At 25.9% G+C, this 15,575-nt stretch overlaps 1 protein-coding gene across 1 annotated transcript; it reads left to right on the forward strand.

The window, feature by feature from the left end:
* The first annotated feature begins 12,859 nt into the window (after positions 1–12,859).
* Positions 12,860–15,537, forward strand: LOC112790386 (probable ubiquitin-like-specific protease 2A). The gene is made up of 7 exons (XM_025832766.3): positions 12,860–13,034; positions 13,882–14,128; positions 14,205–14,369; positions 14,750–14,881; positions 14,953–15,034; positions 15,112–15,222; positions 15,323–15,537. The coding sequence occupies exons 1-7, from the start codon at positions 12,977–12,979 to the stop codon at positions 15,389–15,391; spliced, it is 864 nt and encodes a 287-aa protein (XP_025688551.1). The 5' UTR covers positions 12,860–12,976; the 3' UTR covers positions 15,392–15,537.
* The last annotated feature ends 38 nt before the right edge of the window (positions 15,538–15,575 follow it).

A 15,575-nucleotide genomic window follows, 5' to 3' on the forward strand; every position in this document is an offset into this window, starting at 1 on the left:
CGTGTTTTAATAAAAAATAAAAAATTATTCTTTGAACACGCCGACACACCTAAATATCATCACGTATCAGCGTGTCTAATCTTATTCTTAACATATATTTTTAAAATAAATTTAGATATAGTATATATTATTAAAGAAAATATTTTAAATACTTGATATAATTAAAATAAGATATTAAAAATAATTAAAATTTTTAATTTATATTTTAGTATCAATAAAATATCAAAATATCATTACAATTTATCTAAAAAATATTTTATATTATATTATATTATATTATATATATATATACATGTCTCCGTCTCATGTAAGATTTTAAAATTTGCATGTCGACATGTCCCGTGTCGTGTCGTGTACTGTGTTGTGTCGTATCGTGTCCCGTGTCCGTGCATCATAGATAATACTCTATTTGATTCATAATAATACAATGAGAAAATTAAATGTGGATAAAATTGTAAGTCTATTTTCTACATGGTTATTCAATGACATAGTACAAATATATACAATGAAAAATTTGTACATATCAACAAATATTTCCAAATACTAAAAAATTCCTAAAATTAACAGAAAAGATATTGATACAAAAGAAAGAAATAAAATGTATTATAAATAAAATATAAAAAAGTAAAGAAAATATATAAATAGAAATGCACAAAAATACTCAGACAACAACTATAGCTTCTTCAACATTACTGGTAGTAATCATTATCATCGTCTCCAGGCATACAACAAATACACGGGAATAAGCCATATTTAACAAGATGTTTTCTCATTATAAATTAAAAATAATAATTATTTCTCCAACAAAAATATAACTTGTTCTTGTAGTTGCCATTGTCAGGAAAGCTTAAGAATTTGAGTTAGCCTTTTTTTTATTTCGGGATCAGACAAACTCTATAAAAAATATAGAGTTCGCCGGGGAGTGCGGCTAACTCGCCCTAAATAAAAAATAAATCGTATTTAGAAAATTAAAGTAAAAAAAATGGAGTTTTGAAAAATAATAATTTTTTTTTATTTTATTTCAATGAAAAAACCCTTAATACACTCCTCACACGCTTGTAGTATGAGGATCACCAAATAACGATTTTTATTTTTTTTCTAATATCAGATGGACTTAATTTATCCCAAAAATTAGTTTAAGAAGTAAAGGTTGTCTCATATTTATGAAGACTATTAAATTTTTAATTTTAGACAATATAAAACTTAAGATTATAAATGTAATATTTTTTATTAGAATATAAATATAAATTAAAAATATATGAACCAATATATGTATATATACATGAATATATAAGTATATAATATTTTTGTATGGCCAAAAGAGAAAGAGTTCTTTTGTTTTTTTCAATTGCATCTTGTTTGATTAAAATTATTAAATGTTCTGGTAATAAATAGGAATATTGAAAAGTGTTATATATTTCTACTTTGAGTTTTGTAAAAAAAACTATCACTTGCATTGGAAACTATCATTATTTTTGTAAAATGTGCACCAAACCTAGCAACAAATATGATGTATGTTATCATGTTACTAAGGATATGTTATATATAATATACAATTTTTTTTATAATACTCCATTTGATTCATAATAATACAATCAGAAAATATGGATAAAATTGTAAGTTTATTTTCTGTATTGTTATTCAATAACATAGTATATATATATATATATATATATATATATATAACGAAAATTTTATATATATCAGCAAATCTTTCTAAATATTAAAAAATTTCTAAAATTAACAGAAAAAATATTGATACAAAAGAAAGAAATAGAATGTATCATAAATAAAAGATAAAGAAGTACAAAAAATTTGTAAATTGAAATGCACAAATATACACGACAACAACCATGATTTCATAACGTTGCTGGTAGCAATCATTATCATCGTCTCCAAACATACACAAATACACCGGAATAAGTCATATTTAACAAGAATTTTTCTTATTATAAATTAAAAAAAAATCATTATTTTTCTAATAAAAATATGGGAAAAATTTAGATGTTGAACATTATCTATATATTAAATGAATGAAGCATCATGATTCTACACTATAGATATATACTTTATATATCTGTACAAAGGAAGCAGATAAATAACTAATTCTCAACTAATTCTCTAAAAAATTGTAACAAACTAATAAATTGTAACAAACTCATTAGTTGTACAAGATTAGAAGCTTTCTAACAATTTTTTGTATTTTATTTTAAATTCAATTTTATTTCACACTCACATATTATGTCAAGTTGGTGTTGCTTGGTTTGTACAAATCAAGTAATCCCAGCTTGGACAATAGAGAGGAGAAGGACCTTGTGTATACTCTTGTATACTCGTATGTACTCTGGAGATGATGATAATAATTGTGATTGTCCGTTGTGAAGTTTAAGAATTTGAGTTAGTCATTCTTTTGGAATTTAAAATAAAGATGGTTGGGGTTAGGCGAACTCTATAGTTAGGCGAACTTTATAACAAAATATAGAGTTCGCCGGGGAGTGCGGCGAACTCGCCATAAATTAAAAAAAAATTGTATTTAAAAAATTAAAGTTGAAAAATGGGATTTTGAAAAATAATAATTTTTTTTATTTTATTTCTATGAAAAAATCCTTAATACACTCCTCTTATGCTTGTAGTGTGAGGATGGCTTAACAACGATTTTTAATTTTTTTAATAACGTATAAAAAATTAAGTGGACCTAATTTATTCAAAAAATTAGCGTAAGTAAAGGTTGTCTCACATTTATGAAGACTATTAGATTTTTAATTTTAGACAGTATAAAATTTAATATTATAAATTTAATAATTTTATTAAAATATAAATATAAATTAAAAATATATGAACCAATATATGTATATATACATGAATATATAGGTATATAATATTTTTGTATGGCAAAAAAAAAGTTCTTTTGTTTTTTTCAATTGAGTTTGATTTGGTTAAAATTATGAATTATTATTAAAATAAATAGAAATATTTAAAAGTGTTATATATTTCTGCTTTGAGTTTTGCACAGAAAAACTATCATTATTTTTTTTGTAAAATGTGCGCCAAACCTAACAACCAATACGATGTATGTTATCATGTTACCAAGGATATGTCATATGTGGTATACAAAGTTTTTTTTTATAATACTCCATATAATTCATAATAGTATAATGAGAAAATACATATATCAGCAAATTTTTTCAAATACTCAAAGATTCTTAAAGCTAACAAAAAATATATTGATACAGAAAAAATAAATAAAATGTCTCATTAATAAAATATAAAGAAGTAAAAAAAATTATGTAAATAGGAATGTAAAAAATACATGGACAACTACTATGGTTTTTAAAACCTTGTTGGCAGTAATCATTATCATCGTCTCTAAACATACACAGATACATAAAAATAACTGATAAGCCATATTTAATAAGAATATTTTTTATTGTAACTTAAAAAAAATCATTATTTCTCTAATAAAAATATGACTTATTCCCATGTACACTTGTTTCCAAGAACCTGATAGGATAAGATACTGAGAGACACTGGCGGACAGAGACACAAAATCTTGTGTTCTAACGCATCCTATATATTCTATAGACGATGATAATAATTGTCATTGTCCGGTGTAAAGTTTAAGAATTTGAGTTAACTATTTTTTTTTTAATTTGAAGTGAAGTTCGCCACGAACTCTTTAATAAATATAGATTTCGCCAGGGGAGTGCGACGAACTCGTCCTAAATAAAAAAAAATCGTACTTAAAAAATTAAAGTTTAAAAATGGGATTTTGAAAAATAATTTTTTTATTTTATCTCAGTGAAAAAACACTCTCTTACGCTTGTAGTGTGAGGATGACCCGATAACGATTTTTAATTTTTTTTCTCTAATATCATATAAGAAATTTAGTGGACCTAATCTATCTTAAAAATTAGTTTAAAAAGTAAGGGTTGTCTCACATTAGGAAGACTAGTAGATTTTTAATTTTAGACAATATAAAACTTAATATTATAGATGTAATATTTTTTATTAGAATAAAAATATAAATTTAAAATATATGTACCAATATATGTATATATACATGAATATATGGGTATACAATATTATTGTATGGCCAAAAAAGAAAGAGTTCTTCTGTTTTTTTCAAATTTTTTTAGTTTGGTCAAAATTATTAAATGTCCTGATAATAAATAGGAATATTCAAAAGTGTTATATATTTCTGCTTTTGTAAAGAAAAACTATCACATGCATTAAAAACTATCATTCTTTTTGTAAGATGTGCGTCAAACCTGGCGACGGATCCGATGTATATTATCATGTTACCAAGGATATGTCATATGTGGTATATACAGTTTTCTTTTATAATACTCCATTTGATTCATAATAATACAATAAGAAAATGTGGATAAAACTGTAAGTCTATTTTTTGTAAATAAGAATGCATAAAAATACACTGATACAGAAGAAAGAAATAAAAAGCATCATAAATAAAATATAAAGAAGTAAAGAAAATATGTAAATAGGAATGCATAAAAATACACAGATAACAACCATGCTTCTTTAATATTGTTGGCAGTAATCATTATCACTGTCTCCAGACATATACAGATATATGAGAATAAGTCATATTTAACAAGAATTTTTTTTATTATAAATTTAAAAAAATCATTATTTCTCTAATAAAAATATAACTTATTCCTATACTCTATGTACTATGGATTGTCCGTTGTGAAACTTAAGAATTTGACTTTGCCATTTTTTTTTAATTTGAAGTGAAGTTCGCTGGACCAAGCGAACTCTATAATTAGACAAACTTTATTAAAAAATTTAGATTTTGTTGGGAAGTGCATTAATCTATCCCTAAATGAAAAAAAAACGTATTTATTAAATTAAAGTTGAAGAGATTTTGGAAAATAATAAATTTTTTTATTTTATTTCAGAGAAAAAATCCTTAATACACTCCTCTCGTGTAACTGTGTGAGGATGACCCAATAAAGATTTTTATTTTTTTTAATATCGTATAAGTAATTAAGTAGACATAATTTATCCAAAAAACTAGCTTAAGAAGTAAGGGTTGGTTCACATTTATAAAGACTATTAGGTTTTTAATTTTAGACAATATAAAATTTAAGATTATAGATGTAATAATTTTTATTAGAATATAAGTATAAATTAAAAATATATGAACCAATATATATACATGAATATATAGGTATATAATATTTTTGTATGGCCAAGAGAAAAAGAATTCTTTTGTTTTTTTCAATTGCGTTTTGTTTGGTTAAAGTTATTAAATGTTCTGATAATAAATAGGAATATTGAAAAATGTTATATATATATATATATATTTGTCTTGAGTTTTGCAAAGAAAAACTAACACTTACATTGGAAATTATCATTATTTTTTGTAAAATGTGCATCAAACTTAGCAAAAAATATGATGTATGTTATCATATTACGAAGGATATGTCATATGTGGTCTACACAATTTTCTTTTACAATACTCCACTTTGTTTTCTATCGCCATTCTACAGCTGGTCCGCTTCATTGTAAGATTGGCATACGAGGGTGTCAGCACTAAGAAAGCAAATCGGACAATATTTCTGCCTTGAGTTTTGCAAAGAAAAACTAACACTTACATTGGAAACTATCATTATTTTTGTAAAATGTGCCCCAAAGCTAGCAACAAATACGATGTATGTTATCATGTTACCAAGGATATACCATATACTCATATGTGGTATACAAAATTTTCTTTTATAATATTCCATTTGATTCATAATAATACAACGAGAAAATATGGATAAAATTGTAAGTCTATTTTCTGTATTATTATTCAATGACATAATACGTATATATACAACCAAAATTTTGTACATATCAGCAAATCTTTCTAAATATTAAAAAATTCATAAAATTAACAAAAAAAAATATTGATACAGAAAAAAGAAATAAAATGTGTAATAAATAAAATATAAAGAAGTACAGAAAATCTGTAAATAGGAATGTACAAAAATACACGACAACAACCATGGCTTCATCAACATTCATGGCAACGATCATTATCATCGTCTCTAGGAATAAACCATGTTTAACCAGAATTTTTCTCATTATAAATTAAAAAAATCATTATTCCTCTAATAAAAATATAACTTATTCCTGTGTACTATATGTATTTTGTAATCTGGATTGTCCATTGTGAAACTTAAGAATTTGAATTTGTTATTTTTTTTTTAATTTGAAGTGAAGTTTGTCGGGACAAGCGAACTCTATAATTAGACAAACTTTATAAAAAATATAGATTTTGCTGGGAAGGGCGACGAACTCGCCCTAAATGAAGAAAAAAACGTATTTATTAAATTAAAGTTGAAGAGATTTTGAAAAATAATAATTTTTTTATTTTATTTCAGAGAAAAATCCTTAATAGTTAATACGCTCCTCTCACGTTTGTAGTGTGACTGTGTGACGATGATTCAATAACAATTTTTAATTTTTTTAATATAGTATAAGAAATTAAGTAGACTTAATTTATTCAAAAAACAAGTTTAAAAAGTAAGAATTGTCTCACATTTATGAAGATTATTAGGTTTTTAATTTTAGATAATATAAAACTTAAGATTATAGATGTAATATTTTTTATTAGAATATAAATATAAATTAAAAATTTATAAACTAATATATGTATATATACATGAATATATGGGTATATCATATTTTTGTATGGCCAAAAGAAAAAGAGTTCTTTTATTTTTTTCAATTGCGTTTCGTTTGGTTCAAGTTATTAAATGTTCTGATAACAATAGGAATATTGAAAAGTGTTAAATATTTTTGCATTGAGTTTTGCAAAGAAAAACTAACACTTGTATTGGAAACTATCATTATTTTTGAAAAATGTGTGCCAAACTAAGCAACGAATACTATGTATGTTATCATATTACCAAGGATATGTCATATGTGGTCTACACAGTTTTCTTTTATAATACTCCATTTGATTCATAATAATATAATGAGAAAATGTGGATAAAATTGTAAGTCTATTTTCTGTACTGTTACTGTTATTCAATGATAGGGTTGGAAGTGAGTCAAGCCAGCACATGAGCTAGCTCGAACTCGACTCGTTAATAACTCAATAAGATAAGTTCGTGAGCTACTGAGCCAAGCTTGAGTTTGGAATTGAGCTCATAAATTAAATGAGCCAAGCTTGAGTTTAGATAAGCTCAACTCATTAGCTCGTGAGTTGACTCGATTATATAAATATAATTATTAATACACATATCCTACATACATTTAATCTATATTTTTAATATTATATATATACATATGAAATAGTACTATATAACCATATATATTAATGATATTAATTATTTAAAATTTCATATTTACTTCTTACATATAATTTTGATGTAGGACATAAATAAAAAATTTATAATTTATTGATAGATAACAATATATAAAATTGATCTTTTTAAATATTTTTTAAAATATATAAGTTATAATTTATTGATATAGAATTATAGATTATGTATTTATGTTTCTATTATTTGAGCCAGCTCATGAGCTTTCAATGAGCCGATGAGCCGAGCTTGAGCTTAAAAAATAGGCTTGATTGTTAATGATTCGAGCCGAACTTGAACTTGGTTTAACTCGACTCAACTCGACTCACTTCCAGCCCTGTTCAATGACATAGTACGTGTATATATATATATATATATATATATATATATATAAATGAAAATTTTGTACTATCAGCAAATCTTTTCAAATACTAAATGATTCCCAAAATTAACAGAAAAGATATTGATAGAAAAAAAGAACTGAAAGCATCATAAATAAAATATAAAGAAGTAAAGAAAACATGTAAACAAGAATGTATAAAATATATAGACAACTATGCTTTTTCAATATTGCTCGCAGCAATCATTATCATCGTCTCCAGATATATACAGATACATGAGAATAAGTCATATTTAACTAGAAATTTTTTTCATTATAAATTAAAAAAATTATTATTTCTCTAATAAAAATATAACTGTACTCTATGTACTCCCTTGTGAAATTTAAGAATTTGAATTTGCCATTTTTTTTGAATTTAAAATCTCGCCGAGACCAAGCGAACTCTATAATTAAACAAATTTTATAAAAAAATATAGATTTTACTGAGGAGTGCGATGAACTCGCACTAAATGAAATAAAAAACGTATTTATTAAATTAAAATTGAAGTTGGAAAATAATTTTTTTTATTTTATTTCAGAAAAAAAATCCTTAATACACTCCTCTCACGCTTTTAGTGTGACTGTATGAAGATGACCCAATAACGTTTTTTAATTTTTTTTTTTAATATTGTGTAAGAAATTAAGTAGACCTAATCTATCCAAAAAATTAGCTTAAGAAGTAAGGGTTATCTCACATTTATGAAGACTATTAGGTTTTTAATTTTTAAAAATATAAAATTTAAGATTATAAAGGTAATATTTTTTATTAGAATATAAATATAAATTAAAAATATATGAACCAATAAATGTATATATACATGTATATATGAGTATATAATATTTTTGTATGCCCAAAAGAGAAAGAATTCTTTTGTTTTTTTCAATTGCGTTTTATTTGGTTAAAATTATTAAATGTTCTGATAATATATAGGAATATTGAAAAGTGTTATATATTTCTGCCTTGAGTTTTGCAAAGAAAAACTAACACTTACATTGAAAACTATCATTATTTTTGTAAAATGTGTGCCAAATCTAACAACGAATACGATGTAGGTTATGTTACCAAAGATATGTCATATATGGTATACACAGTTTTCTCTTATAATATTCCTTTTGATTCATAATAATACAATAAAAAAATGTGGATAAAATTATAAGTCTATTTTCTTTTATTCAATGATATAGTACATATATATACAATGAAAATTTTGTACATATCAGCAAATCTTTTCAAATACTAAAACATTCCTAAAACTAACAAAGCAGATATCGATACAGAAGAAAGAAATAGAATGTATTATAAATAAAATATAAAGAATAAAAGAAAATATGTAAGTAGGAATGCACAAAAATAAGACAATAACCATGGTTTTTTAAACATTGTTTCAATATTGCTAACGGTAATAACAAATCATTATCATCATCTCTAAACATACACAGATACACGGAACTAAGCCATATTTAAAAAAGATTTTTTTCATTATAAATTAAAAAAAAATTATTATTTCTCCAATTAAAATATGACTTATTCTTGTGTACACTTATGTATTTTTATGTACTCTGAAGATAATGATAATAGTTGCTATTATTCGTTGTGAAACTTAAGAATTTGAGTAAACCATTCTTTAGAATTTGAAGTGAAGTTCGTTGGGTCAGACGAACTCCGCCTAAATAAAAAAAATTGTATTTAGGAAATTAAAATTAAAAAATGAGATTTTAAAAAATAATTATTTTTTATTTTATTTTAATAAAAAAATTTTAATATACTCATCTAACGCTTGTAGTGTGAGGATGACCCAATAACGTTTTTTATTTTTTTTTCTCTAATATAAATTAAGTAGATCTAATTTATTCCAAAAAGCTAGCTGAAAAAGTAAGGATTGTCTTACATTTATGAAGACTATTAGATTTTTAATTTTAGATAATATAAAACTTAATATTATAAATATAATATTTTGTTTTATAATATAAATATAAATTAAAAATATATGAATCAATATATGTATATATACATGAATATATGGGTATATAATATTTTTGTATGGCCAAAAAAAAGAGTTCTTTTATTTTTTTCAATTGCGTTTGGCTTAGTTAAAATTATTAAATGTTCTGATAATAAATAGGAATATTAAAAAGTGTTACATTTCTGCCTTGAATTTTGCAAAAAAAATTATCCCTTGCATTGGAAAACTATCATTATTTTTGTAAAATGTGCGCTAAACTTAAGCAATGAATAATATGTATGTTATTATGTTACCAAGAATATGAATACACAGTTTTCTTTTATAATATTTCATTTGATTCATAATAATACAAAGAAAAATGTTGATAAAATTATGTCTATTTTTTTTATTGTTATTCAATGACATTGGTACACATATACAATGAAAATTTTGTACATATCATCAAATGTTTACAAATCCTCAAAGATTCCTAAAACTAACAGAAAAGATATTGATATAGAAAAAATAAAAATAAAATGTATCATAAATAAAATATAAAGAAGTAAAGAAAATATCAATATAGTTGAGCCTCTGTATTCTTTAATAGGTGAATTTTATAATGCTTATAATTTGATATCTAATTTTTGCCTAACTTATTTTTTATGGTAATTTTTAAATATTTAATAATTATTTATTTTTATATTTTTAAAATTAAATATTAATTTTTAATCTTTTTTGATAAATTAGACAAATACTTTTAGCTACTATAGCAATCACCTCTTTAATAAATGCTTGTGTTGGACTATTTGTGATTTGTGGTCCAATAGATAGTAAATTTATTCTTTTGTAATGTATTTATGAAATCAATATATTTAGATATAATTCACATAAAATATATTTATTTACACATGACTAAGAAATGGAATATAATTTAAATAGAGAGTTTAATTTTGTAAAAACATTTAGTAAACCTTTTTTATATTATTAGTGAATAAAAAATAAATTCTTAAATAAGTTAGGCCAGATTTCATCTTTAATTGTAGTTTGAAATGAAGTCTACTAAGTTCAGTAAGTTGAGCCTATTACAAACTATTTAATGAATATTGAATTTGGTAGAAATAGATTTTTTTAATTGTTAAAAAAAATTGGGAGTGTAAAGCATTAAAATGTGATCTCTAATTTTTTATTGTTCTCTTCTTTTTTATATTTATTTTTGGTTCCATTTATAAAATTAATGGTGAGATATCATATTTTACTCTTTCAATTGTTAAAAAAAATTGAAAAAATTCATTTTCGAATTTGAGCTGTTGCAAAGGCTAATTTAACCTGAAAATTAAAGGCTTGACATTTTAAAAATAAAATAAAATAAACAATGCTAATATGCAATATACTAAAGATAATTAAAGATAACTAAAACATAATAAAAATGCATAAATATTATCACCCTTAGTTGTCACTATTGCTACCTGTTGGTTTGGCAAAAAAATTCGCGAAACTAATAAATTCTGCTAATCAAAGAATGGTTATAAATTCTTTGGAAAGAGGATATAGGTGGGGCTAAAAGATAAAAAGAGATGCTGCTGTTTAATTTTCGTGTAACCAATAATCATACAAGCCTTGCCTTGCATATAGTCTTAAATCTTAATCATAAACTAAGACCAAATCGGATGGGTTAACCGGATTAATTATAAACTGATTATTAGATTTATTCGGTTCAAATAAAAAACTGATTGACAATGAATTGGTCAAAGAATTAGAATTATTTTTATTCTTTATGGTCGAGATAGTACATACAACAAGCAAAATTCAAATTCACACCAATTGTTTAAATTGACGAGTGAATTGACTATATGACTAACTTAAGTAGATTATATATTTTTGTCCAACTTTATTATATCGGAAGTGATTTTCTTTTTGGCAAGCAGAACTTGTTTCATTTTTTTTATGATAGAACTTGTTTCATTTTATTTTTATCAAGAGTTAACCAAAAAATAAAAGAGGTCTGCTACACATATAAGTCTTTTTGACTTACAAACTATACAAGTTGTTCAAAGTCCAAGAAAAAACACGCGCACCACTCCTTTAAAATCGAGCATCCAACGTACGCGTTTATTATGCCGTACTCTTCCTCTTCTTCCTCAATCAAAATGCAAATCGTCACGATTCAAGTGACATTCTAAACCAAAGACACGTTCCAACTCCTCGCGAAGAGTAGAAGAAATCAAGAAGAAAAGATACAAATCTCCATCAAAAATCATCAGAAAAAACGAAGAAATATTATTTAAGGTATTATTTTACTGTTTTTCTAAGTTTTTTTTCTAGATTGTCTTTGCCATGTGCATCATTCTTAACCAGCAAAACATTAAAAGATTTCAAGAATAAATATACTGTCTCTCCATGTTTTGGGTGTATTCCTTAAATCCTTGGTGTATTTTTGTAATTCTTTGGGTGATCTTTTCTGTAATCGTTTGGGTGTATTTTTGAAGTTCTATTATCTTCAAAATAATTTCAAAGCTTGATTTTAGAAACTATAAAAATAGAAAAAAGAAATGAAGCAAGAAAGAGATCCAACAAATTTGGTAAGAAATTCGAAAAAAGAAACGAAATCTTTTAAAAAATGGAAGTTATATATTTGTGCGTTAATTGATTTGAATTGGTTTAAAAGTCTGTTAAAGAGGAACGTAACATAACCAACGCGTTTAGTAGATTTTGTTTCTTTCAGACTTGTAAATGCAAAACACTTGTAGGTAGAGATTAATCAAAAATGAAAAACCCAAACCCAATTTTTATATGACAAGCAGTTGGGCTCTCAAGGAAAAAGTAAAAAAAATAATGCTTTCTTATGGTAGACCATTGTGAGTTATGGATTTTTTTTATATTTTGTAATTGTTGTTATTAAGAGTGATTTTTAAATTAGGAATGTCAATATGCTCAGAAAAGATAAAAATTAATGTAGAGTAAAAATATAATAAAAAAAATAAAATACTATAAATCTCAAATTTTAAATTTTTAAATGTTAAATATAATTCTTTATTTAATAAAAATAAGAAATATCTTATACTATATATGTTAAAGTAAAATGAAGAAAAATCTATAAAAAATTATATAATAAAAACTTACAATTAATAACACTGCTTTCAAGGAAAAAACAAAAGTGTCACTTTCACAGTTAGCATGGTGCAGTAAAAATATCTTAAAATCTGTCACTGTCACAGTGAGTAATTGATAACATTAAATGAAACAAAATAAATTAAAAAAAAAGAAAAAGAAAAAGATAAAAGAAAAGGAAGCGCGCTCCAATGAAACTTTCCGTACATGCTAGGTTATAAGCATCAGCATCAATGAAAACCAGAGCTAGAACACGAAAGGTTCTTGCTGCTGATAATGGCGATAATCAAGGTTAGTTCTTTATTTCTTATGTTTATGATTCTAAGATAATGATAGCAGCGAAACCTAGATCATAGCTTTTTGTTGCTCACAGAACATGCTTCAGTTCAGATTCTTGCATATGTATAGTGTAATTAGGGTTGTTTTGCTTTGGATTCTTGTTTTCACCACATTGCTGGTTTTACATGCTTGTGAAGTGTAATTGGGTTTGTGTTGTGCCCTTATGTTTGGTTTTGGGTGTATAAACATGATCATTCTTAATCCAAATCTTAATTTTGTGAAAATTTTGTATACACATTGGTTTGTTATATCATGTTTGAAAAGATTATTTTGAGTTATACTTGAAGATGGTTTTGAATAAGTAGGGAAAAAGACTTGCTCTTTAGTTAGGGTGAACCATAGTTTACAAACTATAGCTAAGCTCAGGGGTGGTTGAATGGTAGGCAAGTTTGTCATCTCTCGTTACTCTCGAGTTTGAGCTCAATGAGGGAAGGAAACCCGTTCTAGAAGAGGCACCCATAATCTTCAAGTTGGGTTAGTTGGATTCCTAATAAACAACAACAATAACAAAGTCTTATCCCACTAGGTAGAGTCCGCATCCTGCCATTGAGATCTATCATATATTATGTGACAGTGGATTGTTTTCTTTGACCACCTCATGTACATTCTTTTTAGGTTTTTCTCTATCTTTCCTGATTTCATTTCCAATTTTCTCACCTTTAAGGTTGGTTTCTTTGTTTTGGATTAAAGAAAAAGGGGAAAAAGGGGGGTGGGTGGTGTATTAGTTTTCTGTTCTTTGTTGTGTTATATTTGATGTGGAAACCAAGATGCTATGTTGATTTTGGGATTTTCTTATCAGTGGGTGTTGTGAAGCAAGATACAGAAGTAAGCCCAAGATGTAGAATTGAGCTTGTCTATAGTCGTCGAGGAAAGAAAAGTGAGCCCGTAATAGATGTGACAGGAAGTGTTACCAACTCATTGCCCTGTTATTTGAGTGACATGTCTCGGAAAGTGCAATCAAAGAGGAAGAGAAAATCCGATGATGAGGAAGAACTCTGTAAACCCAGACAAAAGCTAGACAGTGGATTGTTCGGTGAATACTTGGAGTGAGTTATAGTGTTCGATATAAAAGGAACTACATCGAAATCATGTCCTTGTTTCTTATTATACCTTTTCTCACAGGAAAATATGGAGTTTCTCGGAAGAGAAGAGAAGGCGCTGCACATTCTTTGACAGCTTATGGTTTAGCCTATACAGGAGGGACTCATGTAAAGACAAGGTGCTGACTTGGATAAAAAAGGCGCATATTTTCTCAAAGGCATATGTTTTTGTTCCAATAGTTTGCTGGTAAGTGCATTCAGTTTTTTAATTGTCAAAGCATTGTTCAATCATAAAATTTACGGATAGGACTAGATTTTTGACTCTATTTGGTATAAAGTTCATGATTATTTAGAGGACTTTCCTTTTTCCTGAGAAGGAAAGCTACTTCATAGATGGTAGTTATCTTTGCTAATTTGGCACATACTTGCATATGTATTTGTTGAAATTTTTATGCTGTCAATGCATAGAAATTATTTTTCTCTTACAACAAGGATCTCTATCCTTCCTTTTCTTGAATTTTTCTTCTTTCTGTCGTACTGATATTTTCCTTTTATAGATAAAGAAAGAAAAAAAAACTATTAAATATTAGTTTGAGGAATTCATCCTTTGACATGCAAATGTTGCAGGGGTCACTGGAGCCTTTTGATCTTCTGCCATTTTGGTGAGAGCGCGCAAACAAATACCAGATCACGTTGCATGTTGTTGCTAGATTCTCTTGCAATGGCAAATCCAAGGCGACTTGAACCGGAGATAAGAAGGTTCGCCATTGTTATTTGGATCATGCATTGTTCTAGGAGCAGTATTCTAAAGCTTTTATCTCCATTTTCAGATTTGTGCTAGACATTTATCAGGCATCGGACAGGCCTGAAACTAAGAAGATCATATCTCGAATTCCATTGTTGATTCCTAAGGTAACATTTTGACGACTTAGGATTTTGTCCCTATTTATCCAAATAACCATTGATTGAAGAAAAACAAATAATTGCAGGTGCCGCAACAAAGAGACGGTAATGAATGTGGAAACTTTGTCCTCTATTTCATTAAACTGTTTCTTAGTCTCGCACCCGATGATTTTAGCATGGAAGGGTATCCTTACTTTGTGAGTTTTCTCTTTTGCTGTTCTTGCTAATTATTATTATTATTATTATTAAAGCATGTACATGTTGATTAATATTTTGTTTGAAATTGGCATGATGCAGATGAAAAAAGATTGGTTTACCCATGAAGACTTGGATAAGTTTTGTGAGGGACTTGATTCAATGGGTTAGAAGTCCCAAAATTTCAGTAGAAACTGTTTGTAACATACCAATATGTACAATTCAACTTTGTCGGATTTTATTTTCTAATGGAACTGATACTCGAGTACTCTTACGGATATTTATGAAGTTAATAAACTTGCATATTAGTAGGAACATTTTTTAACCTTTTATGCTAGCTTAGTTAATTTGACAA

The sequence above is a fragment of the Arachis hypogaea genome, chromosome 3 (genome assembly GCF_003086295.3).
Source record: "Arachis hypogaea cultivar Tifrunner chromosome 3, arahy.Tifrunner.gnm2.J5K5, whole genome shotgun sequence".
Classification (NCBI taxonomy): domain Eukaryota; kingdom Viridiplantae; phylum Streptophyta; class Magnoliopsida; order Fabales; family Fabaceae; genus Arachis; species Arachis hypogaea.

Coding starts and splice junctions, on each gene's coding strand:
- LOC112790386 (XM_025832766.3), top strand. CDS start 12,977: ATGAAAACCAGAGCTAGAACACGAAAGGTTCTTGCTGCTGATAATGGC. Junction 14,882..14,952: donor CTTGAACCGGAGATAAGAAG/GTTCGCCATTGT, acceptor CTCCATTTTCAG/ATTTGTGCTAGACATTTATC. Junction 15,223..15,322: donor TGGAAGGGTATCCTTACTTT/GTGAGTTTTCTC, acceptor GGCATGATGCAG/ATGAAAAAAGATTGGTTTAC.